Source organism: Macaca fascicularis, chromosome 16 (assembly GCF_037993035.2).
Source record: "Macaca fascicularis isolate 582-1 chromosome 16, T2T-MFA8v1.1".
NCBI classification, from domain to species: Eukaryota; Metazoa; Chordata; class Mammalia; order Primates; family Cercopithecidae; genus Macaca; species Macaca fascicularis.
Window position 1 is genome coordinate 9351018 of NC_088390.1, and position 27611 is coordinate 9378628.

Consider the following 27611-nt stretch of genomic DNA (forward strand, 5'->3'; position numbering starts at 1 on the left):
GAGCTCAGGAGGTGGAGGCTACAGTGAGCCATGACTGTGCCAGTGCACTCCAGCCTGGGTAAGAGAACAAGACCCTGTCTGAAAAGAAAAAAAAAAAAAAAAAAAAGGCTGCCGCCTTCCCAAATTCCAGACTCTTCTCTTTCAGGATTACATATCCTATTATTTTATAAGCAATCTTTGATTCATACTATAGATGTCGTAAAGAGTTAAAGTCAATATGAGATGAGCTCCAGTTCTAGGGCAAGAGTTATCTGGGGCCCAGATGGGGGCAGGAGAGCTCACCCTCTTGAAACGAAGCTAACAAGAGCACTCTGGATGGAACATGCCAGTCGCTTAGAGCCTTCCCACTGGGGATCCCTCCTTTCCTGGGCACACTGTGTACGGGCCGACTGGGGGCCTGGCTCAGGCAGGTCCCGGGCAAATGCATGTTGCCCCTGCCACCACAGTGCTTCTAACAAGAGCCATGCCCGGCACCATGACTGGCGCTAGGCACTTGCTATCCACGCTGTATACATTATATATACATTACACACTGACCAGCTCCATACACGTTTACTCAACAAATGAAACAGAAGGTCCTCACTCCTGACGCGGTTGGGAAAGCAGAAATAACACTGGTATGCTCTGTGTCCCTTGTGGTTTTTGATCGAACACATGTTGCTTAAGCACCTACCAGGCACTGTTCTAGGCACTGGGGCTACAACAATGAACCAGACAAGAAGCTCTGGCCTCACCGAATTGACATCCTAGTGTGTGTTTGTTGGGGGCGTTGGAGGGGGGCTTCAGTGTGTGAAGACAGACAAAAACCCCAATCAGTAACCAATGTAGTGGACTAGAAGGTGGTAAGTGCTAGAAAGAAAATCCAGCTCCTCTTGCCCTATTGCGCATCACACGGAGTGGCTGAAAGTCACACACCCCCTTTCCCTTGAGTCCTGGGGGTACCGGGGAGGGAGTGCTGATACGGTCCAGAAACCAGACACCCTAGAGTGGGATTTGGAAACACTGCGGGTAAGACTAGGGTGCCTTCCTACACGCCATCAGGCAACTGCCATCCTTAAACGTTAATAAGATGTAGGCTTAGAAATAACACATTACGAAAGTTGGTTGGAATGAAGGGTGATGTAATGACAACTGGAAACAGAGAGGGGTGTTATTATGAAGTGGAGAAAAAGGAGAGTTGGACAGGAAGAAGTTGGCAGTGGGTGCCAGCACTTTCCAGAACAGGGGTGCCCCAGCCAGCGAACTGAAGCCTGCTTGGTCTGTGAGGACATGGGGTCCTTTCTGAAGTGAGAAGCAGTGAGCCACCTCCTGGACAGCAGCTCTTCCTCAGATGGCCCTTCTGGACTGTTCTACGCCCAGATGAGAAGTGTGCTTCTGAGACTGATGACGCTTGCCTGTATTAGTGGCCGTTTCACTTCAGTGCCGTGCTGGCTGAGAGCTGCAAAGTGCTAGCCACCAGCTGGTGGCTGAAATCGAGAGGAAGCCAGGTCATGGTGGTGGAAGTAGGATGAAATAGTAGACACGCGATGTCACCAAGAGTGTATAAGAATTCGGGTAAATGCATTTCCAGTAAGGTGGGATCACTAGTGCCACTTCTGGTGCTCTGGGTGGAGAGCCACTGTCATCCTGGAGGCTACTTCGGCCCCCAACTCATCTCCACATTCCTTTGGCCTCCAAGGTGACGTGAACTATATATAACCAACGGCCACGGTGGCGAGGGCAGAAGAAAGATGACTGTTTAAGGGCCGTGGGAGAAAAGAAAAATAAGGGGCTGGCGAGAGAGCGGCCAGACGTGGGCCTTTTGCTTTCAGCCGAGTCTTTTCCCAAGTAACCACAACATCTGTCATAGTTATTCAGTGTGCCTCTGAAGCCTGTCCCCTTTGTCGAGGCAGAAAAAATGGGCTTTCCTGTGTTCAAAAGGTCATCTCTACTTTCAAGTGGTCAACATTCCGCAGTCTGAAGCTCCCTGGCCCACTGGCTTCCAACACTGTGTGTCACTTCCCACGTATGCGGCAAAATGACAGAGAGCGTGAAAGGGTGAAAGGGTGAAAGGGTGAACGCGTGTGTGAGTACAGGGTTTCCGTCTTCGGAAGCTGTATGGTGTAAGAGCTGAAACACCATGGGCTGCGGGGGCAGACTGCACGTGTTCAGACCATGGCGCTGTCATTTGAGTAAGCGACCCAGTCCTCTATGCCGAAAAGCGGGAGAATCATAACCCTCCGCTTTCACAGCCATCACGGAGACAAAAAGAGAGAAAATGCTGAGTGCCGAGCGTACTACCCGGCTCATGGTATCTTCTTAACCGAGATTAGCTGCTAGTCTCGCCTGCTGGAAACTGTTCTTGCTACCAGCGTGGCATTCCCGACCTCCAATCTTTGGATAGAAGGTGCTATGACCCTTACCCGTGTGTGATGGCCTTCAGTGCTCAATGCCGCCCACATCCCCCTTGTTGTGTGACACCACAGCACCAGCGGGACCTCTGAGCTGAACGCAGCAGCCTCCCGCCGCCGGGCGTGACGACTCTCAGCGCAACCAAACGTGGCTGCCAGGCTCTTCTTGAAAACCTCCTCTACCTCACTCTACAGACTCTATCATGAAAACAGACTTCGAGATTTATGCACTCACAAAATTCTCCAACAGCCTGTATACCTATATGTATAAAAATGCTTAAATTCACCGGGCGCCGTGGCTCACGCCTGTAACCCCAGCACTTTGGGAGCCAGAGGCAGGTGGATCATCTGAGGTCAGGAGTTCGAGACCAGCCTGGTCAACATGGTGAAATCCCATCTCTACTAAAATTACAAAAGAATTAGCTGGGTGTGGCGGCGGGCGCCTGTAATCTCAGCTGCTCAGGAGGCCGAGGCAGGAGAATCACTTGAACCCGGGAGGCGGAGGTTGCAGTGAGCTGAGCTATCGCGCCATTGCACTCCAGCCTGGGGAACAAGAGCAAAACTCTGCCTACAAAGAAAAAAAGAAGCTTAAATTAAGAGGATTTCAATAAAAGGCCATTCAGATTTGTTCTCACAGACGGGAATATGCATCTTCTACCCAGACCCTCTCATGTCCTCTCCTCTCTAGGCCTTGGAACCCTAACTTAAGGATATTGCTGCAGTGAGTTGCTTAATGGCAGAACTAGGGCGCAACCGACCCGGCACACTGGTCAACTGCTAACTTTTCACTAGGAGCAGCACGAGCGCCTCAGAGTTGTGAGCCCCGTGGGCACCACGAAGATTGGTGGAGTAAGAACAACAACAACAAAACCAAAAAACAAACAAACAAACAAAAAACAGACTTCAAACTTGCTCGACACCGGATCGTGGAAAAGGGGCCTTTTACCAAAAGTGGCATCGGGACTTAGAGTTTGATCTAGGAAATACACAAGGGCAACAGGGGCGGTCAGGCTGCTGAGCCCTGACCTCGAGCATATGGTAGGAAAACAGGCGTATTCACACTCCACAGTGCAAGAGCCTGTCCATCATCTTGGGGGATGAGGCCGCAGTGATGTCCCCCCGTTCAGTACTATCCTCAAACAATTCGCCACTCTATATCCTCCTGTGAACAGCAGATTATCTGAGGATCCCTAAAACTGGTCCTTCATATAGGGAGGCTGCCATTTTGGAGTTGGCTGTCAGTGTGGCAGCAAATAGTTGGCTGTTAGTGTGGCAGCGAACAGCTGGCGTTCCTAAGTGAAAAGTCAGAGCCAGAATTGGTGCCCTCCAACCCCTACTCAGCTCTGAGACGCAGACCTGCAGGCGATGTGGGCAGATTCAACAGTGCCACCACTGAGCCTACTGAAAACAAGTGGACAAGATCCCAAGCCATCAATTCTAGAACGCGGTTGGTGTAAAAGCTGTTGTGCATGGATTCTATCGGCAAGAAGGATCCGTAGAAGTATTTGAGGTCCAAGGAGTCACTGTGGCAGAGCGGAAAGACTGGGAAACGATTGCATCTGGAGCGTCGCTTCTGAGGATAAGGCAACTGGGTTACACATCCTTCTCCTCTTCCTTTCCCATAAGATGCTCCAGAGTAAGGGTTTAAACAGACTCTCAAGACACCGTCCTGGAAACAGGCAGATTGATGGCCACAGCTGAGTGTCAGAGGTTACATATTAGCATATTCGAGCTCATACCAGGGACGTGTGTATCACATGCCATGCAAAGAACACAAAATATCTGCCCTTCCAATGTCTGCTGCTAGCGCAAATAATAAAAGGTGTTTGAGGATAATATTAAAATGATGTCATCACCTTCTGCTGATCCACTCTTCTGGAAAAAAGTAGGATAGGCAACCCAAAAGGTCAGATTTGGCTTTGCAATATTGGCTGGCTTATATTAAACATGGTCTGTCAGAGATTTCAGAAGTCATTTCAAAGCAACATTAAAAAGTTGAATTACGACACATTCCTAACGAAACGATCCAGTTTCCCCGCCTTGGCCTCCCTCTCCGAGCATGCCACACTCTCTCACACCTCTGTGCCTTGGCAGGGATCGTTCACACTGCTTTGGGGCCCTCTGCCAGCTTCTCCGCACCCAGCACACCGGCACTGGCTTGAGGCCTCAGCTTGAAAACACGCCTCCCTCAGGGACACCTCTTCCCCCATGCCCAGGGCAATCCTAGGACTGCTTTTCTATGCTGCTTCTGTATACGAAACACACGCAGTGCAGAAATTAACATGCTATTTGGTTAAACTAACAATTAATTGGATTCATGATTTACCTTCCCTGATGGCCCATAAATTCTTTGGGGTTAAATAACAGGCCATGTGTTTCCAATGTCTGTGTCTCCTCTTGTGCCTAGCACAGAGGCCACATAATACATATGCAACATATATTTATGTTTTTGTTGATTGGATAGCAGCTCATAGCTTAGACTCAAATACTATAATACCTGGAATATGAGTAGTCAGCAGTAGGAATTTCAAAGGACTTTCTTACTTGATGGTAGTTAACGTGGGAACATTCCAGCAGCTAGAACAGTACTTGGCACGTAGTTAAGTGCTCAGTAAATATGTGTTAAAGAAATGAATGAATGATTGAAGAAATGAACAAATGAAAGCATATAAACTATCAACAGAATAGGTAATCAAGGAGTAGTGGTTTTAAAGAACTATAAAGGGTTCAAGTAAAGTAAGTACAGTTGGTATTGCTCAATTCAAAATCAATACATTCTCCATTAGTGATCTGAATTTAAAATTCTAGGAGAATATGTTCTGTACTTACTTTGCAATTAAATGAACAGCGTTGCATTGGAGTGAAATGTTGGGATTTTACCAGATGCTCATGGGTTCCTATCAGAGGTGATGCAGACTCAGAATTTCAACCAAATGGGCCCATTTTGTATTGAACAAACCGCCTCAGTTCACGTTTCATTCATTCCTTGTACTTTTTTATCACTCTCTATTGGGAGACGTTCTCAAAAAGCTACCAAAAATCACCTAATGACAGAAAGGTTTATGTTTACAGCATGGCAACTCACAGTGTGAGCTGGGACCGGGAGCACAGATCACCAAAGAGCTTGTTAAAAATACAACTTCAGGCTGGGCACGGTGGCTCATGCCTGTAATCCCAAAACTTTGGGAGGCCAAGGCAGGCGGATAACTTGAGGTCATGAGTTCGAGACCAGCCTGGCCAACATGGTGAAACTTCATCTCTACTGAAAATACAAAAATTAGCTGGGCATGATGGTGTGTGCCTGTAATTCCAATTACTCAGGAGGCTGAAGGATGAGAATCGCTTGAACCCGGGAAGTGGAGGTTGCAGTGAGCCGAGAGGCACACCTGCACTCCAGCCTGGGTGACAGACTGAGACCCTGACTCAAAAAAGAAAGAAATGCGGCCGGGTGCAGTGGCTCATGCCTGTAATCCTAGCACTTTGGGAGGTCGAGGAGGGTGGATCACGAAGTCAAGAGATTGCCACCATCCCGGCCAACACGGTGAAACCCTGAATCTACTAAAAATACAAAAATTAGCTGGGTGTGGTGGCGCACACACTTGTAGTCCCAGCTACTTGGGAGGCTGAGGCAGGAGAATCACTTGAACCCGGGAAGCAGAGGTTGCAGTGAGTCGAGATCGTGCCACTGCATTCCAGCCTGGCTACAGAGCAAGACTCTGTCTCAAAAAAAAAAAAAAAAAAAAAAAAAAGAAAAAAGAAAAGACAGACATTCAACTCCAAGGGTCCTACCCAGAAACCTGTTTTAACAAGCCCTCCATGTGACTCCTCTGGTGCTGAAGCAATTCTTCACACCATACAGTAAAATATCACCTATTACCATGATGGAAGCAGCTGTGGCTTTCTCTGGCTACTATAAATATGGATAATGGGCCAGGGCTCCCTAGCTGGTGGGAAAGTCGCTGTCCTGGGGGCAAAGCAGGTACCCAGTGACTGTCCCCGCTGATGACGCACCCTGAGAAGGGGAGCAGCCTGGGATGTGTTTGACACAAAGCTCTCTTGCTGTCCTAATCCACCCCCATGCCAATATCCCTCAGCCTCATTTCCTCTTGACAAAGATAGTTCTGTTCTGAGGGGGTGTGTGGGACCAACAGCAGCAGCTGGGGTGGCCAAATGACCGCTCTTGCTTAGAATAGAGAGGGATTCAAAGAATGATCTCTGCCAGATTGCCGGGCTTTTCTATGTCGCATCAGGCTGACACAGATGGCCTTGGCCGCTAAGGACGCTGCCTTCTTCCTCACAGAAGCCCGAGGAAAGGCCCTGAGAAGGAACAAGGACCAGAGAACTACCCGGCAGGAAATAGCTGGTAGGATTTCAGCTTGAAATGGGATCTCTGGATGCCCGCGAGCCAGTGTGGATTTCCCCGCATCAGGGATCCCAACCTTGGATAACATTTATATTTCTAGAGCACCTGAAGAATAAAGATTCCAGATTGTAAGGTGCAAAATAAGTTGCAAGGAGATGCCTTGTCACTCACACACAGCTAGCCACAGCTGTCTGCCCTCCCAGAGGGTACCCCGAAGCTAGTGTGCTGGCGAGCTAGTTTTAAAGCACAGACAGCCTCTCTATTGCTGGCCTTCTTTGAGCACCGTGGGTGAGGAAATGAGACAGAGAATCGTCTAATGATTAGTTCCTTATGGTCCTTACATTCTTGAAGTATATTCTTTACGCCCGCTGGAACACTTGTGCATTCTTGATAGCATGATTGCAATATAAGTTCTTTCCCTTCTGAGCACTGTCTTTTATTGACACACTAAACTATCCTAGGAGCAGGATTCCCCTTCCCACCTTCCTCACGCCCCTCCTTCTCCACTGCCGCACTCTCCGCACCATTCCTTGTTCTCTTTCTAAGAATGCAATAAACGTTTCAGCACAATCTTTTCAATCCACATTATTTATAATATTCCGAACATCCATCGAGCCTGGCTAGAATGCGAAGCAATAAATCAAACTTAACAACAACAAAGAAGGAAGGGGGGGAAACCGCCCTTTGGCGAGGCGAAAGCCTGAGACGTTTCATTCCCCGAAGGGTTTAGTTATGTTAGGAAAAGTGAGATGGGGATGAGACTTGAGGTTTAGAATGACATAGAGGCAGGAACTGGAATCTATAGGCATAATCATAACTTTGTATAAATCTCAAACAAACTTACCTCTCTGGGGTGTCATGAGGATAAATGAGATACGTGGGAAGCACTCCGACTGCCTCGAATGAGAGCGACTGGAGCCCAATTCCCCTTTTTGGGTCCAAAAGGTCATCTTTCTTGGAAGGGAGAGGGCTAAGAGCTCCCCCAACTCCCTGAGCGCCAGTCCTCGCTAATTAACATCCCCTCTGCAGGTTTCACTAAGATGGAGGTGAGCCTGGAAGCAGGGCCTCGAGGTAGGGCTGCTAGGTCCTGGATCCAGTCGCCAGCCCCAGCAGGGACCCCTCTCCCCACTGCCAGCGAGGACCACGCCAGGCCACACACAGTCAGGGGTGTCCTTGCAGGGGGTGGGAAGCAGAGCTTGTTCCACATGCTTACCTCATGGCGCTACGCAGGTTTACACCGTCTGACTTTCTCCTCGCAAAGAAAGAATCTGGCTCCACAGTTTGCCGATGATTTCAAAATTTATCTAAATGAACGTGGAGGCCAGTACGGGCTATTGGCTAATTGCAGAATTGGCTTGAGGCCTTTCTGCCTTGGCGATTTCCCACCCATTCCCATCTCACATTGGAAATCCAAGCTGTTTGGGAGTGGGCGTGTGTTTACGTGGCAGGCCTCAATGCAGTGGCTCTGTTGCTGTCTAGTCTAACACGCTCTGCAGTCTGCTCTCAGTGGTCCTTTCTGACAGTTTCCTGGATATAAAGGGGTGCTTCTTTTCCAGTCTCATTGAATGGTACTGAATATAAGATTAGAGTAACTGAATCACAATTCATATTTTAATCATTACAGTCTCATGTTAGCTCTGGGGAAATGACCATAACCGGTACTTACTCATGAGAATTTTCTACCAAAAAGTCAGACAAGAAAGTCATTTTCTTATGAAAAGTGTCAAATGTGCCACCTACTCTGGTTTTGCCATCCCTCCTCTGCATGTTAACCTCACTTGGTCTTCTTAAGGTACAGATAAGGCCTTCCTGCCCAGATCTGTTACCTGCTTGCTGGCTTGGGTGGAGGTCAGATCTCAACCACTGTTCTGGAAGGGATTTGATCACCTTGGCTTTGTTCATAACTTTCTCCAGTAAAAAGAAAAGTCCTAAAAAACTCAAATGCACGAGTGATATAGACATTTGTTTAAACAAAGTCTTCAAGAATACAATAATTTCTTTTTTTTTTTTTTTTTTTTTTTTTTTGAGACGGAGTCTCGCTCTGTCACCAGGCTGGAGTACAGTGGCACGATCTCGGCTCACTGTAAGCTCTGCCTCCCAGGTTCAAGCGATTCTCCTGCTTCAGCCTCCCAAGTAGCCGGGACTACAGGTGCGCACCACAATGCCTGGCTAATTTTTGTATTTTTAGTAGAGATGATGTTTCACCATGTTGGCCAAGCTGGTCTTGGACTCCTGACCTCAAGTAATGTGCCCGCCTCGGCCTCCCAAAGTGCAGGGACTACAAGCGTGAGTCACCGCGCCTGGCCCAACAATTTCTTTATAATGTCCCTAAGTCACAGAAACCAACAAAATCATCATTACTTGGCTGTTCAAGTCAAGGGTCTCTTTACAACTTCCACTTCTTTCACTTCTGATGACTCAACCATCCTCTTGAGCTCCAGCCTACCAGGGCTGAGTGGTTCACCAGGACCTCTGGGGTCCTTTCCTTGGTATATTTCCACTTTCACTCCAAGCGTCCATGAGAACTTCTTTCCTTTGTCTATTACCTCCTAGGTGGAGCTCTTCTGCCTTCCTATTTTCCCCCATCACCTCTAAGTGAAGGGCTGGCTTCACTGACGCAGGGAGACATTGCTATTCTCTGTCTTTCCTTTAGTGCCTTCTCCCTGGTCAATAGAGTTCAACTGTTCCCACCCTTACCTATTTACATACCCTGGCAACTTCTCTTTGCTTAGAGGTGTAAGTCTGCTGGAGAGTGGACTGTCTGGCTATTTCACTTCCCCTCTGTGTGATCACGAGCCAACCATTTAACCCGTCTGGACCTCACCTATAAGAGGAGGATAACAGGCCAGGTGGGGTGGCTCACGCCTGTGATCCCAGCACTTTGAGAGGCTGAGGCAGGCAGATCACGGGGTCAAGAGTTCGAGATTAGCCTGACCAACATGGAGAAACCCTGTCTCTACTAAAAATACAAAAATTAGCCGAGTGTGGTGGTGCACGCCTGTAATCCCAGCTATTTGGGAGGCTGAGGCAGGAGAACTGCTTGAACCCAGGAGGCGGAGAAGGCGAGCTGAGATTGTGCCACCACACTGCAGCCGGGGTGACAAAGTGAGACTCCATCTCAAAAAAAAAAACAAAACAAAAAAAACAAGATGGGAATAGTATAAAGTAGTATATATAATGTGCTGCAATAATGTCAGTGACATAGTAAATGCTCAATAAACACTCACTTTTGTTATTATTAAGGCTTCGCCAGTCATGCTTCATGGTGTGCCTACAGCCCTTTCAAACGGCATCTTTCTAGATCAGAGTTCTGGCTGAGGTGTGAGTCAAGGCGGTTATGGTTTCTACCTACCCCATGATCCTATCCATCAAGCCACAGGGCCCCGGGCATGCAGGGCAAGTTCAGCTGATCCACAGGTTGGCCAGCAGCCCCTGAGTGATTTTGGTCCAGTACATGCGACTGAGCTGGATATGGATTATTTTCTCTGAAGCTGGTACCAAGTCTGCCGTGGTTTCTAACAAAGGGAACGATTCTTTAGAGTAACTCCACCTTTTTTTGTGGAAATGTGAGTAATTGTTTCATTTTTTCCCCAATCAAAAGATGTCCCAAAGAATAGAAGTTTAATTAATATATATCCTATGCTAACGATGTATGTGGTTTGTTTTTTTTTTTTTTTTTTTAGAAGGAGTCTCACTCTGTCCCCCAGGTTGGAGTGCAGTGGCGCGATCTCGGCTCACTGCAAGCTCCGCCTCCCGGGTTCACGCGATTCTCCTGCCTCAGCCTCCCGAGTAGCTGGGACCACAGGCGCCCGCCACCACGCCCGGCTAATTTTTTGTATTTTTTAAGTAGAGACGGGGTTTCACCGTGTTAGCCAGGATGGTCTCGATCTCCTGATCTCGTGATCCACCCGTCTCGGCCTCCCAAAGTGCTGAGATTACAGGCTTGAGCCACCACGCCCGGCTACGATGTATGTGCTTTAAACGAGGGACATATTTTGACTAAAGGAATACATTTCTTTTTTTTTTTTTTTTTGAGATGGAGTCTCGCTCTGTCTCCCAGGCTGGGGTGCAGTGGCCGGATCTCAGCTCACTACAAGCTCTGCCTCCCGGGTTTACGCCATTCTCCTGCCTCAGCCTCCCGAGTAGCTGGGACTACAGGTGCCTGCCACCTCGCCTGGCTAGTTTTTTGTATTTTTTAGTAGAGACAGGGTTTCACCGGGTTAGCCAGGATGGTCTCGATCTCCTGACCTTGTGATCCACCCATCTCGGCCTCCCAAAGTGCTGGGAGGAATACATTCCTAATTGTTAAATTTTGGGTTATCAGCAAGATGATTGAAAGGCTCTCCATCACTTTCGAAATTAGAACTTTTAGGCCACTACTGAGATATCTAAGATATCAACAAAATTATTTTTAGTTAGCTTTTCTTTCTTTTTTTTTTGAGATAGAGTCTCGCTGTGTCACCCAGGCTGGAGTGCACTGGCACGATCTCAGCTCACTGCAATCTCTACCTCCCAGGTTGAAGCCATTCTCCTGCCTCAGCCTCCCGAGTAGCTGGGACTACAGGTGCCCGCCACCACTCCCCGCTAATTTTTTTGTACTTTTAGTAGAGATGGGGTTTCACTATGTTGGGCAGGCTGGTCTCAAACTCCTGACCTCGTGATCTGCCCGCCTTGGCCTTCCAAAGTGCTGGGATTACAGGTGTGAGCCACTGCGCCCGGCCACTTTTTCTTTTTTTAAAGAGACAGGATCTTGCTATGTTGCCCAGGCTGCGGTGCAGTGGCTATTCACAAGTGTGATCATAACACCCTACAACCTTGACCTCTTGGGCTCAAACGATCTTCCTGCCTCAGCCTTCCTAGTAGCTGGGACTATAGGTGCGTACCACTGTGCCTAGCCAGAATCACCTTTTAACATCCACAGCTATTTCAAATCTAGAGTCTACAGTGTCAGTAGGTTTAATGGGGATGAACATCTTCATGACTTAAAAATGAGTAAGGAATACACTATTTTCTGGTTAACTTCCTTGTCACGCTGGAGAATGTCCCTACCGCTATTTCTCATATGAGAAGACCTGAAGTCCTCTGGAACACAGGGTGTGGGTGGAGGTATAAGAAAAGGGATAGCTGGAAATGACAGTGGTTGAGGGTTAGCGAGGGCAGGGTCTCAATGAGTGAGGGCAGGGTGTGAATGAGTGAGGGCAGGCTCTCGATGGCTCATGAAGGCATCTACGCTGAATACACAGAAGCCAGTCAGCCTCCGTTTGCTTCTACCCAACCCTGTACCAGGTACCATGTTAGCTTCTGGGAATACAACAAGGGTCAAGATGGACATGAAACCTGTCCCTGAGGAATTGACAGACTAATGGGGGAGTCAGACATTCAAACAACCACACAGTAAAATGATTATAAATCATAGAGAAGCATTAAGAAGGAAACAAACAAGATGTTATGATAAGAGGTGGTCAGATATGGCCTTCTGATGAGGTGATCTGTTAAGATCTAAAAGTAAATAAAGCTGGGTGAAGACCATGCCAGCCAGAGCCAGGCAGAGTGGTAGGCACAGAGCAGCTAGGGATTCATGGAATGGAAAGAAACCCACTGTGGCTAGAACTGGCCGGTAAGGAGAGAAATCAAGACAAATTTGGTGAGAGTGTCAGGGCTAAGTCCTGCAGGGCCCTGGAAGCCATGGTAAGGAGCTGGCCTTTATCCTAAGTCCAAGGGAAGCCAGTGAAGGGTTTAAGCAGGGACTGGCAATATCTCCTTTAGGTTAGACAGTCATTTATGTCACTGTGTGGAGACTGGACCGGAGGGTATGGTGTCCAGGTACAAGTAAAGCCAACAAGACCTCTTTGAGAGAACCATCCCAGCATTCGGGTAAGAGGGTGACATGAAATGGGGTGGTGGCAGCGGAGATAGAGGGACTGAAACATACTTTAGGGCCGGGTGCAGTGGCTCACGCCTGTAATCCCAGCACTTTGGGAGGCCGGGGCAGGTGGTCGGGAGTTTGAAACCAGCCTGACCAACATAGAGAAAACCCCATCTCCACTAAAAATACAAAATTAGCTGGGCATGGTGGTGCATGCCTGTTAATCCCAGCTACTCGGGAGGCTGAAACAGGAGAATTGCTTGAACCTGGGAGGCAAAGGTTGTGGTGAGCCGAGATCACACGATTTCACTCCAGCCTGGGCAACAAGGGTGAAATTTCATCTAAGAAAAAAAAAAAAATAGAAACATAGTTTAGAAGAGAAACAAGGCTTCCTTTTGGATAAGTAAGGGGGGATATGGTGAGAGGAGAGGAGGAAACAAAATTTCTACCTTGAATAACTGGGTCAATGGCGTGCTATTTATTGAGACCGAAAACTAGGGGTAGGGGCCATTCTGGATATGCTGCAGAGGGATTTAAGCTGACATATCAAAAAGTTCTCGGATATGCAGTATAATGGAGCTCAGAAGAGAGATCTTGGGCGGTGGCAGTGATGGTGACAGGTTGAGAGCCCAAAGAAAAGCAGAGAGAGGAAAGATTACGGGGAGGCGGAGAGCAGGGGAGGGAGATGGGGCAGGGTGGGTGCGGGAGGGAGATGGGGCAGGGTGGGTGCGGGAGGGAGATGGGGCAGGGTGGGTGCGGGAGGGAGATGGGGCAGGGTGGGTGCGGGAGGGAGATGGGGCAGGGTGGGTGCGGGAGGGAGATGGGGCAGGGTGGGTGCGGGAGGGAGATGGGGCAGGGTGGGTGCGGGAGGGAGATGGGGCAGGGTGGGTGCGGGAGGGAGATCGGGCAGGGTGGGTGCGGGAGGGAGATGGGGCAGGGTGGGTGCGGGAGGGAGATGGGGCAGGGTGGGTGCGGGAGGGAGATGGGGCAGGGTGGGTGCGGGAGGGAGATGGGGCAGGGTGGGTGCGGGAGGGAGATGGGGCAGGGTGGGTGCGGGAGGGAGATCGGGCAGGGTGGGTGCGGGAGGGAGATCGGGCAGGGTGGGTGCAGGAGGCAGCGTGAGTGTGGGGGCTTCTGTGACGAGGGCCCAGAGCTGCTAAAGGGGCACTGGAAGGGAGGGCTCTGGCTCTGTCACTATCTGATGAGGACAGCAGCAGTGTGACTACAGCGAGCATTTACGGAGGGTCTGCTGCACATCAAGCACTGTGCTCTTGATCTTCCAGATCCCCTCTCTAATCCCCACATCACACTGTAAACTGGGGTTACTATCATTGTCATTATTGTGTGTGTGTGGTTTTTTTTTTTTTTTTTTTTGAGATGGGGTTTCACTGTTGTTGCCCAGGCTGGAGTTCAATGGCACGATCTCAGCTCACTGCAACCTCTGCCTCCCGGGTTCAAGCAATTTTCCTGTCTCAGTCTCCCAAGTAGCTGAGATTATAGGCACCCACCACCATGCCTGGCTAATTTTGTATTCTTAGTAGAGACAGGGTTTCACCATGTTGGCCAGGCTGGTCTCGAACTCCTGACCTCAGGTGATCCACCCACCTCAGCCTCCCAAAGTGTTGGGATTACAGGTGTGAGCCACTGCGCCTGACCATTATTATTATTATTATTAATGAACCTAATGCTCAGAAGCAGTAAGTAATTTTCCTAAGGTTTCAGAGCTTTTCAGTGTTGGGCCTGGGATATGAACCCAGCTTTGACTAACTCTAAGTTTATTGTCAGAGTTGACTAACTCGAACATATAGTCATAACAATAAAGGTTGTACGGAAGTAGAAAAAGACCTAAGATATCAATAACACAGCTTCCAAACCATCTTCTCTGCTTTCACACCCAGGTGCCTAGCTCTAGACTAGACGATGATGGACTTCTCACTGTCTTCCCTACTACAGAACGTCCCCAGTAGCAACAGGTCTCCCTCATGCTGCCAACAACAACCCTCTTCTTCACTGTGACAAGCCTGACCCCATCTGCTCTTTGGTTTTCCTCTTCAAGAACTGCAGGAGACAAAATTATTATTTGCAGATAACAAGAATACCTAACCTGGAAATACCAAAATAATCCACAGAAAATCTTTTTGAACTAAAGTAACAAGGACAGTTTAAAATACATCAATAAATTCCAACTCCTTTCTCATAAGGCAGCTAAAATCAATCAGAAAATACAACGGGGTGTGATGGCTCATGTCTGCAATCCCAGCATTTTGGCAGGTAGAGGTGGTGGATCGCTTGAGCCCAGGTGTTTGAGACCAGCCTGGGCAACACGGAGAAACCTCATCTCTACAAAAAAATACAAAAATTAGCCAGGTGTGGTGGCGCACGCCTCTCGTCCCAGCTACTGTGGAGGCAGGGGTGGGAGAATGGCTCGAGCCTGGCCAGTCGAGACTGCAGTGAGCTGAGATCATGCCACTGCACTCCACATAGCTGACACAGTGAGTAAGATCCTGTCTTAAAAAAAAAAAAAAAAAAAAAAAGGAAGAAGAAAGAAAAAAAGAAAATACAATGAAAAAAATGTATTAATGACTAACGAACGGCCAGGCACAGTGGCTCACGCCTGTAATCATAGGTCTTTGGGAGACCGAGGTGGGTGGATCACCTAAAGTCAGGAGTTCGAGACCAGCCTGACCAACACGGAAAAACCCCGTCGCTACTAAAACTACAAAATTAGCCGGGCGTGGTGGTGCGCGCCTGTAATCTCAGCTACCTGGGAGGCTAAGGCGGGAGAATCACTTGAACCTGGGAGGTGGAGGTTGCAGTGAGCTGAGATCGCACCATTGCACTCCAGCTGGGGCAATAAGAGTGAAACTCCATCTCAAAAAAGAAACAAAATTTTAAAAAACTAATGAACAGAGAACAAAGGAATAAACAAAAATGGACAGAACGACTTTTTGGAAATTCCACAAGTTTCCTGAGGAACATAAAGGAAAATATGAACACACACAGATCCATACCATATTTCTGGATGGGAAGACTCAGAGCTGTGTGCCTGTCAGCTCTCCATGTTAATATAAACATTTAACTCAAATAGCAACAGAACCTTTCAGGAACCTGCCAAATTACTGTGAGGCAACTAGGACTATTCTCACTCTGCAGACAAGGAAACTAAGGCTTAGACAGGTTAAGAAAGCAGAATCTGTTCCAAGGAAATTGATGTGGAGGCACAGTAAGGCACAACTCAGTTACAGTTACAAAGATGTTGGATGCAGAGTTGTGTGTCTATGTGTGTGGGCCGCAGATAAGGAGGAGAGTGGATCGCGCAGGGCCCGAGGTGTGGTCACAAGGAATCTGGGCAACAGAGAGGCTCTGAGAGGTTTCAGCGGGGAGAAGTGATGGTGGAGGGGGAGGGTTCACAGACGCAAATCTGCATTTTCCAAAGCTCCTCCCAGCTTCAATGTGGAGAATGGACTAGAGGGGGCAGAACTGGAACAGGAAGGCAATGCAGGAAGCGACAGGAGTGATCCAGAAGATGACAGAGGCTGAGGTCAAGGTGAGGCTGCGGGAAGGAAAAGCAGTGCGTGGGTGGATTCCATGGATCCTCAGGAGGTGGAATCGGTGAAAACTGGCATCGGACGAGATGTGGGGGCTGAGCAGCAGGAGGGATGATTCCTGGGTATTTAGCTTGAGAAACGGAGTGGTTTGTGGTCTTGCTCATCGAGATAGAGAACAGAAGAAAAGCAGGGCTGGAGAAGATCATGAGCCTAGTTCTGGACATCTTGGAATTGCTGCCAGCAAGTTTTGACAGCACAATATTTACTTTTCTTCTACTTTTTGAGTGAGATTCATCTCAAAAAAAAAAAAAAAAAAATTAAAAGAGCTCAGGTATGGGTCTAGCATCGATAGCTGGTGGAGGCCTCTCCACCAGGAATCTCCTGGAGCCTTCTCCCCAGTCTCCTGTTGGAGGCCCCATCGGATGCCACTTCTCCATTTCCCCACTCTATCTGAGAATCCCAGATAGACATTTTATGTTTTTGTACATTTGATAAATTTTTGTTTGGTACTGATGGTATTTTCTTTTCTTTCTTTCTTTTTTTATTTTCAGACGAAGTCTGACTCTGTCGCCCAGGCTGGAGTGCAGTGGCGCGATCTCGGCTCACTGCAAGCTCCGCCTCCCGGGTTCACGCCATTCTCCTGCCTCAGCCTCCCGAGCAGCTGGGACTACAGGCGCCCGCCACCACGCCCAGCTAAGTTTTTGTATTTTTAGTAGAGACGGGGTTTCACCGTGTTAGCCAGGATGGTCTCGATCTCCTGACCTCGTGATCCGCCCGCCTCAGCCTCCCAAAGTGCTGGGATTACAGGCGTGAGCCACCGTGCCTGGCCTGATGATATTTCTTACTATAATCCCTCCTCTTTGCCTCGGTAGAGTACATTCCTTCATTCATGATTCCTTCCAATATTACGTTGTTTGAAAGCATGGTAAGAAAGGGTTCAACAGAAAGGGACGCAATTGGTGCAACTGGAAGCTATCCTTTTTATGAATGAAACGTTAGTGTTTCCAGGTGTCTGTTTTCTTCACTTAAAACTGCTGGCATCATCTTATAACTCAGACTTAGCTATTCATCACAGTGGAAAGAAAAAGTCAGCCAACGGAAAATGAGCCTTCTTCCCTGTGAGACACTCCTCTGGCCAACCTATATGGCCACAAAGGGCAGAACTGAGATTCTCCTGCTCACCCGGTGGCCGCATAACCAGCCTAAAGAAAATTTCTGAGAGAAAATATCCAGGCAAGAGCTAAACTTGCAAATCTGAATACTTGAAATAAGACAGTCACTTGATGGAGATGAATCTTTTTTTTTTTCTTTACCAAAACTGAAGAACTGTGCATGTATATCCTCTAACAAGTAGATACCTAAAGACACCAGAATAGGTGGGTAGAAAGTCAAGAAGCAAGACAGTTTACATATTTGCTGTAGAACCTTAGGGGACAAGAGAGCCCAGGACACCTGACAGGTATCCTTGAGAGGAAAAACAGAACACTCACAATTATAGATGTTGAGTGACCCCGGACGAAATAATATCTTTACTCTGACAAAAAGCTGTGGACAATTAGAAATTACTTTTCTTAAACTAAAGGGTTTTTTCCTTTCTATAAATATTCAACCTTCTGTGTTTGAAATAGAATTCTGAGGCAAGGAGCGGCAGCTCGCACCTGTAATCCCAGCACTGTAGGAGGCTGAGGTGGGCAGAACACAAGGTTAGGAGTTCGAGACCAGCCTGGCCAACATGGTGAAACCTCGTCTCTACTAAAAATACAAAAATTAGCCGGGCATGGTGGTGCGTGCGTAAAATCCCAGCTACTCAGGAGGCTGAGGCAGGAGAATCGCTTGAACCTGGGAGGCAGAGGTTGCAGTGAGGCAAGACCATGCCATTGCACTCCAGCCTGGGCGACAGAGCGAGACTCCATCTCAAACAAACAAATAAAAGAAACAGAATTCTCACTGTTTTCATGTCACTGTGGTTCAAGTCTAAACTCAAGAAAAGTAGCAGCAGAACTTGGAACGTGGAGCTTTTGCAGTGGATAGAACGACATTCTTTTCATTTAATAAGGTTGAACTGTATGCATCTTTCAAAATTAAAAGCAATGTTTTTCAATAACTACATGTTTCCAACAGCCTCGGTCTCTATGGATTAAATTCGAGTTCTGAAATTCATTTCTGGAATTATTTTATTAATCAAACACAAAATTATTATAGTCTACTCAGAAAAGTCTGATGGAAATTGTAACCTGAATCATATCCGAGGATTTTCTTTTGAAGCAGAAAGCCAGCAATTACAGTACTGGAAAAGGCTGTTTTACTGTGGTGTATTTCCTCAGGAGAGGAAATGATTTTTGAGAATACTGAAACCTTTTTTATTCTAAAGTGGGCTAGCAACACCTGTACACAATCTTGCTAGACAACAATAAGACTTTTCTGAGGTTTCATGTCATGACCGTTTAATTTAATAGCTCGGAGAGTTTAAACAGGACACTAATACCTCAGTTAACTGGCACAGTCAGTGAACTGGGGATTCCAGTTAACTTAATTTTTCCATCAACTAATAGTAACCCATTTATGCAATGAAATTTCCTCAGCAGGATACAGGGGATCTGGACAGCTCTTTTCAGGTATGTACAATTGTGTGGTTTGTCTCTAAGTTTTACTTTTTTAAAAAATCAGCATTTTGCCTTGTGGAAATCTTCAAATTAATAAACCAATAATTAACTACAAGACGGCCCACCAAAACAAATAAGCGAAAAAGGTTAGGTTTAACTCTGATCGTCTTGGCTAAACAAAATAAACCTACAGAGAACACAAAATATTTTCTTCTCAATTCATGTAGCATTCATTTAAGGCAATAGTGTGCACCCTGGAGATATGCAGATAAACAATACATGTTTTTCTGGCCCTCAGAAGCTCACAGTTTACATATGGATAAAGTAGAAAAGTTCAGAAGATATGAGCAACGACAGTTGCTTAGAAGTTTTTTTTTCTTTAAAAGCGTATAAAGCTACTCTTGTTTTTGAAAAGTCAAGGCAAATGAAACATACTTTTTGAAATAATCAGGGAAAAAATAAGTTTAAAGTTTCCTCTAGATCTTTTAATCAGCAGAATAATAAGGATTGACTTTATATCGAGACTTCAACTGAGCAGAATTAGAAAACTGCAAAAGTCGTAGAAATATCACAGGTAAATGGGTAAAATGAACCTCAACAAGTTTCTGACTTGACTTTCTTGGGGGCCAAACACGCAAGGCCCTTCTCAGTCTCTCCCCTAGTCCGATGTTTTAATTAACAGATGCAAAGTTTTTCAAAGTCATGGGTGGGGCTTGCTTTACTTCGTCTGATGGTTTCCAGCCGGGGACCTTGGCCTCAGGACCTTAAGTTTTCTGAAATGCTAGGTTCCATTCTCCCGGCTTCGCAGGCCCCACCCCCCTGGAGATTCTGATTCAGCGGTTCCGGGAGAGGACCCAGGAATTTGTATTTTTAGTAAGAACATCATGTGATTCTTATCATCAGGGAAATCTGGACACTATGGATAATAACAATTTGCCCACGAATCACAGGTTGTGGAGAGGGCTTAGAGAGAAAAACAGATTCCCAGGCCCCAAGGCTCAGGGAATAAGCTTCAGGAAGCCTGGGCTTGGACTCAGGAATCTGTATTTCTAACAGACACACCGCAGGCAACATCTGGTGGACAGAAACACTGTCTTTGGTGTTGAGCCACCAAACTCTATTCTGCAGGTGTTGGATATAAAACAACTAGAATCAGCAGAAACCAGTGTAGAGGTCCAAAGTAGTGATAAAACAAAACAAAACAAAACAAAACAAAACAAAAACAAAGGAGAAACATCTGGGACATCTCCGTCTACCTGAGGCCCTGGACTGCTCAGTGTCTTCAACACTGCATTTCCTGGTCTGACCTAGATGGGCCTTTTCTCTAAGGCCGGCCTCCAGAAGCCAGGGCTAAGCCCAGAACATTACGGACAACGAGATGCCCATCTGTTCGTGCATGGGGCAGACCGAGGGTGCCTACTGATCCAAGCCTGGTAGTCCCAAACAGTGATCACCTTGGTTAAATAAACACAAAAAGGCAAAACGTCTTTTGGAATGGTTGTGTGCTGGTTATATCATGCCTGAAAATCGCAAATGAAACTAGTACATGTACCAACGCCTGGCCATAAATGAACACATTGTTTACTACAAATTCTGCTGAAATAAACCTGTCTTCACATACAGTTGCTAAGGCACTTGTGCTTAGAAAAACAAATACTTTAAAGACAAACAATACCTTCACATTTTCCCTTCAAAAGTGACTAATTTACTCGATACTTCTGAAAAACTGTAACGAACTTCTTCTGGAATCCCCATATTACCGCATCGCACACTTGCCAGTAACTATATGCAGCGCTTTGGAAACGCCGAGGGAAATAGCAGACTTGGTAAGGCTTAAAAAAAAAAAAAAAAACAAGGCAAGATCATAGATGGGATGAAAAAACTCGACTTGAATGCTTCCCCATGAAGTCAGTCTACGTTTGATCCAAATGGTTGAACTCCAAAAGCGCCTTAGCAGTTCAGCTGTCTTGATTTCAAACCCCTGCCCACATGGCTCAAATTTGCAACTTAAATATTCGGTATGAAAACAAAAGTGATTTGACTGTTAGCACGGGCCCTCTTCTCCGAAAGAGAGGAGGAACCTGGGCACGTGTTTCGGCCCACACACATACACCGATCTTTGACTTCTAAATATCAGGGCACAACACACACAATTATTTTGGCTTTGAGATGACACTGTCTGTTATGTTGGGGTGGGGAGTTACCAAAAAATATCGTCTTGAACACTGCCAGAGCTGACGATTTTATGCATGTATAGTACAAACGGTTCTTTTTCATTTTGGAAAGAAAAAGCACTTTAAAAAGGTTTGGTGGGGAGGCTCTTGCAGCGGTGCTTCACCTCAATACATCTTTCAAGTTTGATAGCTTGTAAGCTCACGGCTTTGGTTCTCGTCTTCAACCTTCAGACAACTCTAAGCTGGCCACAGCAGCTGCGGAGGCTCAGTCTTTAAATGAAATAAAGAAATAATTGCTTCAGGGAACAAAGGGAAGCAAAAAAAAAAAAAAAAAAAAAAGGCCTGTTAGCTGAACTACGTGGCCACTTGGGTCTGTGTGTGGTGTATATTCCTGACGAATATTGTTCAGTGTGGTAAAGGAATCCCAGCGAAACCCCAGAGAATCAGGAAAAAGGGTGATGTGGTAGAAAAAGTGGGCTTCAGAGGTGAACCTGGGTTTGAGCTGAGGCTCTGCCACTGACCAGCTATGTGACCTTGAGCACTGGCCCTCACCTCTCAGGGTCTTCGCCTCTTATCTGTGATATGGGAATGACATTACGTATCTCACGGGGCTGTAATGAGGCCTGGAAGAATGGTGTATGTCATGTGTTGATTTCATGTGGGGAAACTGAACACCCTTGGTTATCTCTCCCCGCTCCCCAAACTCTACTAGTAGGAAATGGTATAAATACATAAACCAAAAGAACAGGAGAGAAAATGACATCGAATCAGATACAGCAACAAAATGTTAGGAGATGGAAAGCAGATGGATGAGTCATCAGTGCCTTACAGTAGATAAGAAACCTACACAGCAGATTTGGGGGCGGGGCTGGTCCCATCAGGTTCTTCTGCAGGTGAGGTTAAAAACAGGGGGACCAGTTAAAGACTATATGAGGGCTAGATGCACCCCAGGTCCCCGCCACCGCCGCACACAATCAGGCAAACTACCGCTCCCCTATCCTCTCAGAAGAGAGGTTCACAGGTGAAACTGGACTGAGCCTGAAACATGGGGGCAACAGGCACAGAAGAAGAAAGGGATATGATGAGAGGCTGGAAATAGGGAGATGAAATCCTGGTTTCATAGGGCATGAGAAGCTGGCTGTCCCCTTCTCCTGTTGGGCTCCCACACACTTAACAGCCAAGTTTCCACTCATTAGGGGAGACTACAGAGCTCCTCTCAGCAGCGATGGACTAAACAAAGAGAAAAGAAATGCAGATAGTCCTATTTGAGATCCCCAATCAAATGACGAGGTCCTCCCCTGTCTGATAATGCTTCTGTGAAATCTACAATTCAACAGACCCCACCCACGCCTACAGAACTTTCATATGTCTTTTTCCATTCTTTTGTTTGTTTGTTTTGAGACGAGTCTCGCTGGGTCGCCAGGCTGGAGTGCAGTGGCGCAATCTCGGCTCACTGCAACCTCTGCCTCCTGGGTTCAAGCCACTGTCCTGCCTCGGCCTCCCGAGTAGCTGGGATTACAGGCGTGCACCACCATGCCCAGCTAATTTGGTAATTTTGGTAGAGACGGGGTTTTACCATGTTGGCCAGGATGGTTTTGATCTCTTGATCTTGTGATCCACCCGCTCGGCCTCCCAAAGTGCTGGGATTACAGGTCTGAGACACCACGCCTGGCCTACATTCTTTAACATTAATGGGTAGCCAAGCATCACTAGACATTTGAGAAGGGGGGGGGTCGTGGGGGGAAGCAAAAAAAACACCCCAAAAAACAAAACAAAACAAAAAACAAAAAACCCCACAGGGGAAAAAAACAAAACAGAAAAAGGAATCCAATGACAAAGAACACAATGCAAAGAACACAAGAAAATGTGAAAGAATAATTATGATTCTCATAGAGATAAAATATATAATATCTATGAAATTAGAACAGAATAAATTTAAAAATCAGAAAGCCTTAGAGTGAAAAAAGAAGACAGCAGCTATAAAGAAATTCAATGGAAGAATTTTTAAGACTCACTTGAAGAAATGAACAAAACAACCAAAAAATGAAAGAAGAGAAAATAAGGAAATTCAAGGATTAAACTAGGAAACCCAATACCCAATTAAGGGGTGCAGCAGAAGGAAAGAAAAAACACAGGAGATAATCATGAAAGCTATAAGAAAATATTTTGAGAACTGAAGGATATGAATTTTCAAACTGAAGGGTTCATAAAATGCCCAACACAATAACGGGGGTAAGCAGGGAAGTTACTCTAAGGCCTTCTGTGTGAAATTGAGGATCCTGAGACTAAAGAGATGCTCCTAAAAGCAAAACAGGATGTACAACAAGGTTCCAGAATCAGACAGGCACTGGACTTCTCTATGGCAATACTGGAAGCTAGCAGTCAAGGCAAAATGCCTCCAAAATTTGGAGTGCAAATTGTTTCCAGTCTAAAATTTTATATGCAGTCAATCTATCAACAGCAACGGAGATAATAAAGACAGTTTTGGACATGTACTATCTTAAGAAAATTTATTTCCCAGGTACTCTTTCTTGGAAAGCTAGGGGAGGACTGAGGGGGTAAACCAGGCAAGAAAATGAGTTCCAGGAAAGAAGGGATCCAAAAGAAGAAAGAGTTGATGGAAAGTCTCAAGAAGATATTGAGAAGAATGCCTAGCAGAGGAGTGCTATCCTAGACAGCTACCAGTTTGGACTGGTTTAGAAGGACGTGGACTCCAGGAGAGCTGACCCCAAGGAAAATATAAAAAAGATTATTTGATGTGCATCTGACGATACCCAGAATTTTTGTTTTTTTTAGTTTGGTAGTAATTTAGGGCAAGAATTATAATAAACAAAGGGGAAAATCCATCCTGGCTAACACGGTGAAACCCCGTCTCTACCAAAAAAATACAAAAAATTAGCCAGGCACGGTGGCGGGCGCCTGTAGTCCCAGCTACTTGGGAGGCTTTGGCAGGAGAATGGCATGAACCCTGGAGGCGGAGCTTGCAGTGAGCGGAGATTGCGCCACTGCACTCCAGCCTGGGCGACAGAGTGAGACTCCGTCTCAAAAAAAAAAAAAAAAAAAAGGGAAAAATGACAGTAAGTTCCATAAAACCCAAAATATTGCATAAGAAAGGAGATCTAATTACAATAAACTACATAGCTCTTTAATGATATCGATATGGTCAAAATGAAAACAATGAGTGATAACTAACAATTATAGTTTAACTTTATTGGTAGCACAGAGAAAGAAGTGTGAGTGCCTGAGCATGTGTGTGGGTGGGCAATGAAAGAATTAATCATGTCCCACAGTAGGAATTTAAGAGACAGCTTCTAGAATTGCAAGCAAATCAAGTCACGTCAGTACAAGTACATTATTTAGAAATAAGAAAGCAAAACCCAGAAGAGAGTGTGAAAGAGTTGAAAGTATTTTCCTTTGGAGAGTGGGGCGTAGGGGAAGGAAGGTGAAACCGGTAACTCTTGCTTTCTGTTTTCGCTTTTGAAATACACCCTGCACTACTATTTGTCTTTTTAAATTATGTTATTTTGACTCATCACCAGGTGGAAGTCTATGTCAAACGCATGCCACTGTGCCTTAGCATGTGGATTGAGGGCAGGTGTAGGGCAGGATGGGGGTGAGCGCCACCTGCATCTGAATGCTATGGAACACGCAGGTATTGGGTGCTAGAGAGAGAAGAGAATATGCAGTCATTACCCTCTCCTCTTGGCTGCTCAGCAAGCACGTGTGTGCATATACGCGCACACACACACACACAGGTATATACAATATCAAGCAAACATTACATTTATGAAAACATAATTCTCACAAGCACAACCAAAAACTACATTCACTTCCTTCCCAAAGGGAGAAAAATCTCAAATCACATCTTGCTACTGTATAGAGAGGGAAAGAGGGGCCTCTTTTGTACAAGTTGCAGATCTCTGGTTAATGGGCATCTTCTCAATCCAGTTCATACGTAGTTCTCCAGATTATGACCAAGTAACTTAGTTATTTCCAATATATCCAATATATACCTGTAGATGAACACCCTGATGATGCTACCAAAAGCTCCTATTTGGAAAGGGGGAAAGGCTCAAGTTGCCACCCAGTCCAGGGCGTACATCCTTCTTATTTGGGTGCGGTAACCCTGATCCCTGGGAGGCTCATTCTTGTCTAGCGTCCTCTGCTGACAAAGACAACGCTTTGGGGGTTTCCTCACTACCTAAGGTCAGCTTCAAAAAGGGAATGTTGCATAGCCATGGTGAACATGGAACAAATTCTAGGAAGAAATGAGGATCCAGAAGTAGAATCAAACAAATATTACTGTCAACTAAATAGAGTTTGTGTGTGTTCTATAAAATCACTGTAGAATTATATGCTTCGATTACTGAGATTAAATATTCAGTATCAGGGAAAAGCTTGCCTTTCTTAAAAAGTATGTTGTGGCTGGGCGCAGTGGCTCACACCTCCCAGCACTTTGGGAGGCCGAAGCAAAAACACCACCTGAGCCGAGGACTTCACGACTAACGGGGGCAACATGGTGAAACCTCGTGTCTACTAAAAACACAAAACATTAGCTGGGTGTGGTGGTGGGTACCTGTAGTTCCAGCTACTCAGGAGGGAGGGACGATCACCTAAGCCTGGGAATTTGAAGCTGCAGTGAGCCATGATCACGCCACTGCACGCCAGCATGGGTGACGGGAGTGAGACCTGGTCTCAAAAAAAAAAAAAAAAAGTACGTTTCTTTCCTTTCCTATTAAATAATTCCATGGTGGTACACATCATATTTCACTTTCTGTGTTGGTTTTCCAAGATTCTATTGTCAGTGCTAAATTTAATGCTCAAATATGGTATTAGTTTAGGAATTTGACATATTTTATTTATGTTCTCCTCTACGTGTCAACATTTTCTATTCTTTAACAGCTTTGAGATTTTATATATACATACATCTTTTATTGTAAACCACCCATGTCCTCTTTGGAATACATAGGTCACAAATTATAAATAAAATCTATCTTGGAATAGGATTTGAGCTATCTTTGCTAAACTGCCCTACAAGATTCCTAGAGACTGAGTTCGGGGAAGAAACTGGGCTTTGGACAGTCCACAAGCTCCACTAGCCAGTCTTTACTGCTTGCTGTTTTATCTTAAGTCTGGTTCTGCCGGCTAAACTCTGTGTTATGCTTTTGTGTATATTTTGGTGGTGTTTCCAAGGAAAAGTTCTCTTTCAAATCCTCCCGCCTTGCCTTAGTTGAACTAAGGAGAAGTGGGATTTTCTCCTATGTTGATGTGTTCCTGAGTGTTGGATGGGGTGCTGCCAGCTAACCAGACCAGGACTAGAGCTAAGGAAGAAGCTGCTGGAGCTGGGGCAGAGGCACTGGGAATTCAGGAGATACAGGACTGGCCCAGAGGTGGATGGACTCTGTCCCTGCCCACAGGGCAATTCCTTTACACAAAAAAGAACCTCAGCCAAAGAAATGGGCACTAAACGTATGAACGATATAAGGGAAGGGCAAAGGCATCCTGGAAGTCAGTGTCACGGTCTCCACCGTGGAGGCCTGTCCGTGGGGCTTCAGTGTTTGCTGGCGTGGGAGACCTGCGCTTAGGTGTGTCACCACCGTGTGGTGGAAGCGAGAGTGACAGGCACACAGAACCCAGTGGGTTCCCGGTTCAGAGATTTATGGTGCTTTTCCAAGCCACGGCTTGAACAAAAATAGAATCTGTTTATTAAACTTGTCTCTTTCATAACACAACACAGATTTCAGAAAGATAACTTGACAGCAGACAAAATAAAGAGGAGGCACTCATATTTCTACAGCTACCTGCTAATGGCTAATCTTGAGCATGCTTTATTCGGAGGCCTACAGGAAGGAGCTTCCTCCTCTCACCTCCAATTAAAAAGAATCCCCTTTCTTTACTTTGGCATTGAACCCCTTCAGCAGTACAGCTCGCAGTCCTGGCCCTGGCTTACTAGGGCTTGCAGAATCATCTTGCTTCACCAAGCTGGTTTGGAAGCGACAGAGTTTCCTCTTGGGCCAACAAGTCTTCCCCTTGCTGAATGTTCTCAGGCTGTTTTTAAGAATGTGCTCCCCAGTTCCCATGCCCCAAGTCCTCAGATGCCACTAGCTATTCAGGTATCATGCCCGCCATCTTCTCTCCAAACACAAGGCCTTACACCCAACCAGCAAGCAACTCTATGAAGATTATTTTCAAGACAGATTAAAGTAACCTGACAGAAAATGGAACAAAACACAAATATCTGATGACTTTCATCATGGATACTGGTCGGTGAAGCAGATTTAAATTCATTTCACCAATATTACTGAATTGGGTACAATCACTAAATAACCACTGAGAGACAGCAGCCAGAGATCTCCATGTCTCCCGGGTAGATCAAGAAAAATAATAATGAATGCTGAGAGCATTTACAAAGTGCCAAGCATCGTTCTGAAGAATACACATGTTATAATTCATTTAACACTCACAAATATCCTAATGTTGGGTAGATCCCATGAATACTCCTAGTTTCCAGGTAAGAAAACAGAGCAAAGGGATGCTCAAGGTCACGCAGCTGGTAAGCAATGGAGCCGGATTCCAATCCAGAAAGTCAGACTGTAGACCCCTCAAAATAACCTCTGAAGCCACTGCCTTACACGGCTTCCTGGGGAAGTCATCCCCTACCTGTAAT

General features: G+C 46.2%; 1 protein-coding gene across 8 annotated transcripts in view; it reads right to left on the reverse strand.

Moving 5' to 3' along the window:
- The window catches only part of STX8 (syntaxin 8), a 358471-nt gene that overhangs the window by 45037 nt on the left and 285823 nt on the right, over positions 1 to 27611 (reverse strand). Inside the window, exon 8 of one of the 8 annotated variants that reach the window (XM_065532768.2) lies at positions 12911 to 12960. The exons of the other annotated variants lie outside the window; for them this stretch is intronic. Within the exon in view, the coding sequence (XP_065388840.1) occupies positions 12926 to 12960 (35 nt within the window). The 3' untranslated portion in view covers positions 12911 to 12925. Of the gene's footprint in view, positions 1 to 12910; positions 12961 to 27611 lie in introns of those variants that run through there. 8 annotated transcript variants of the gene reach the window in all.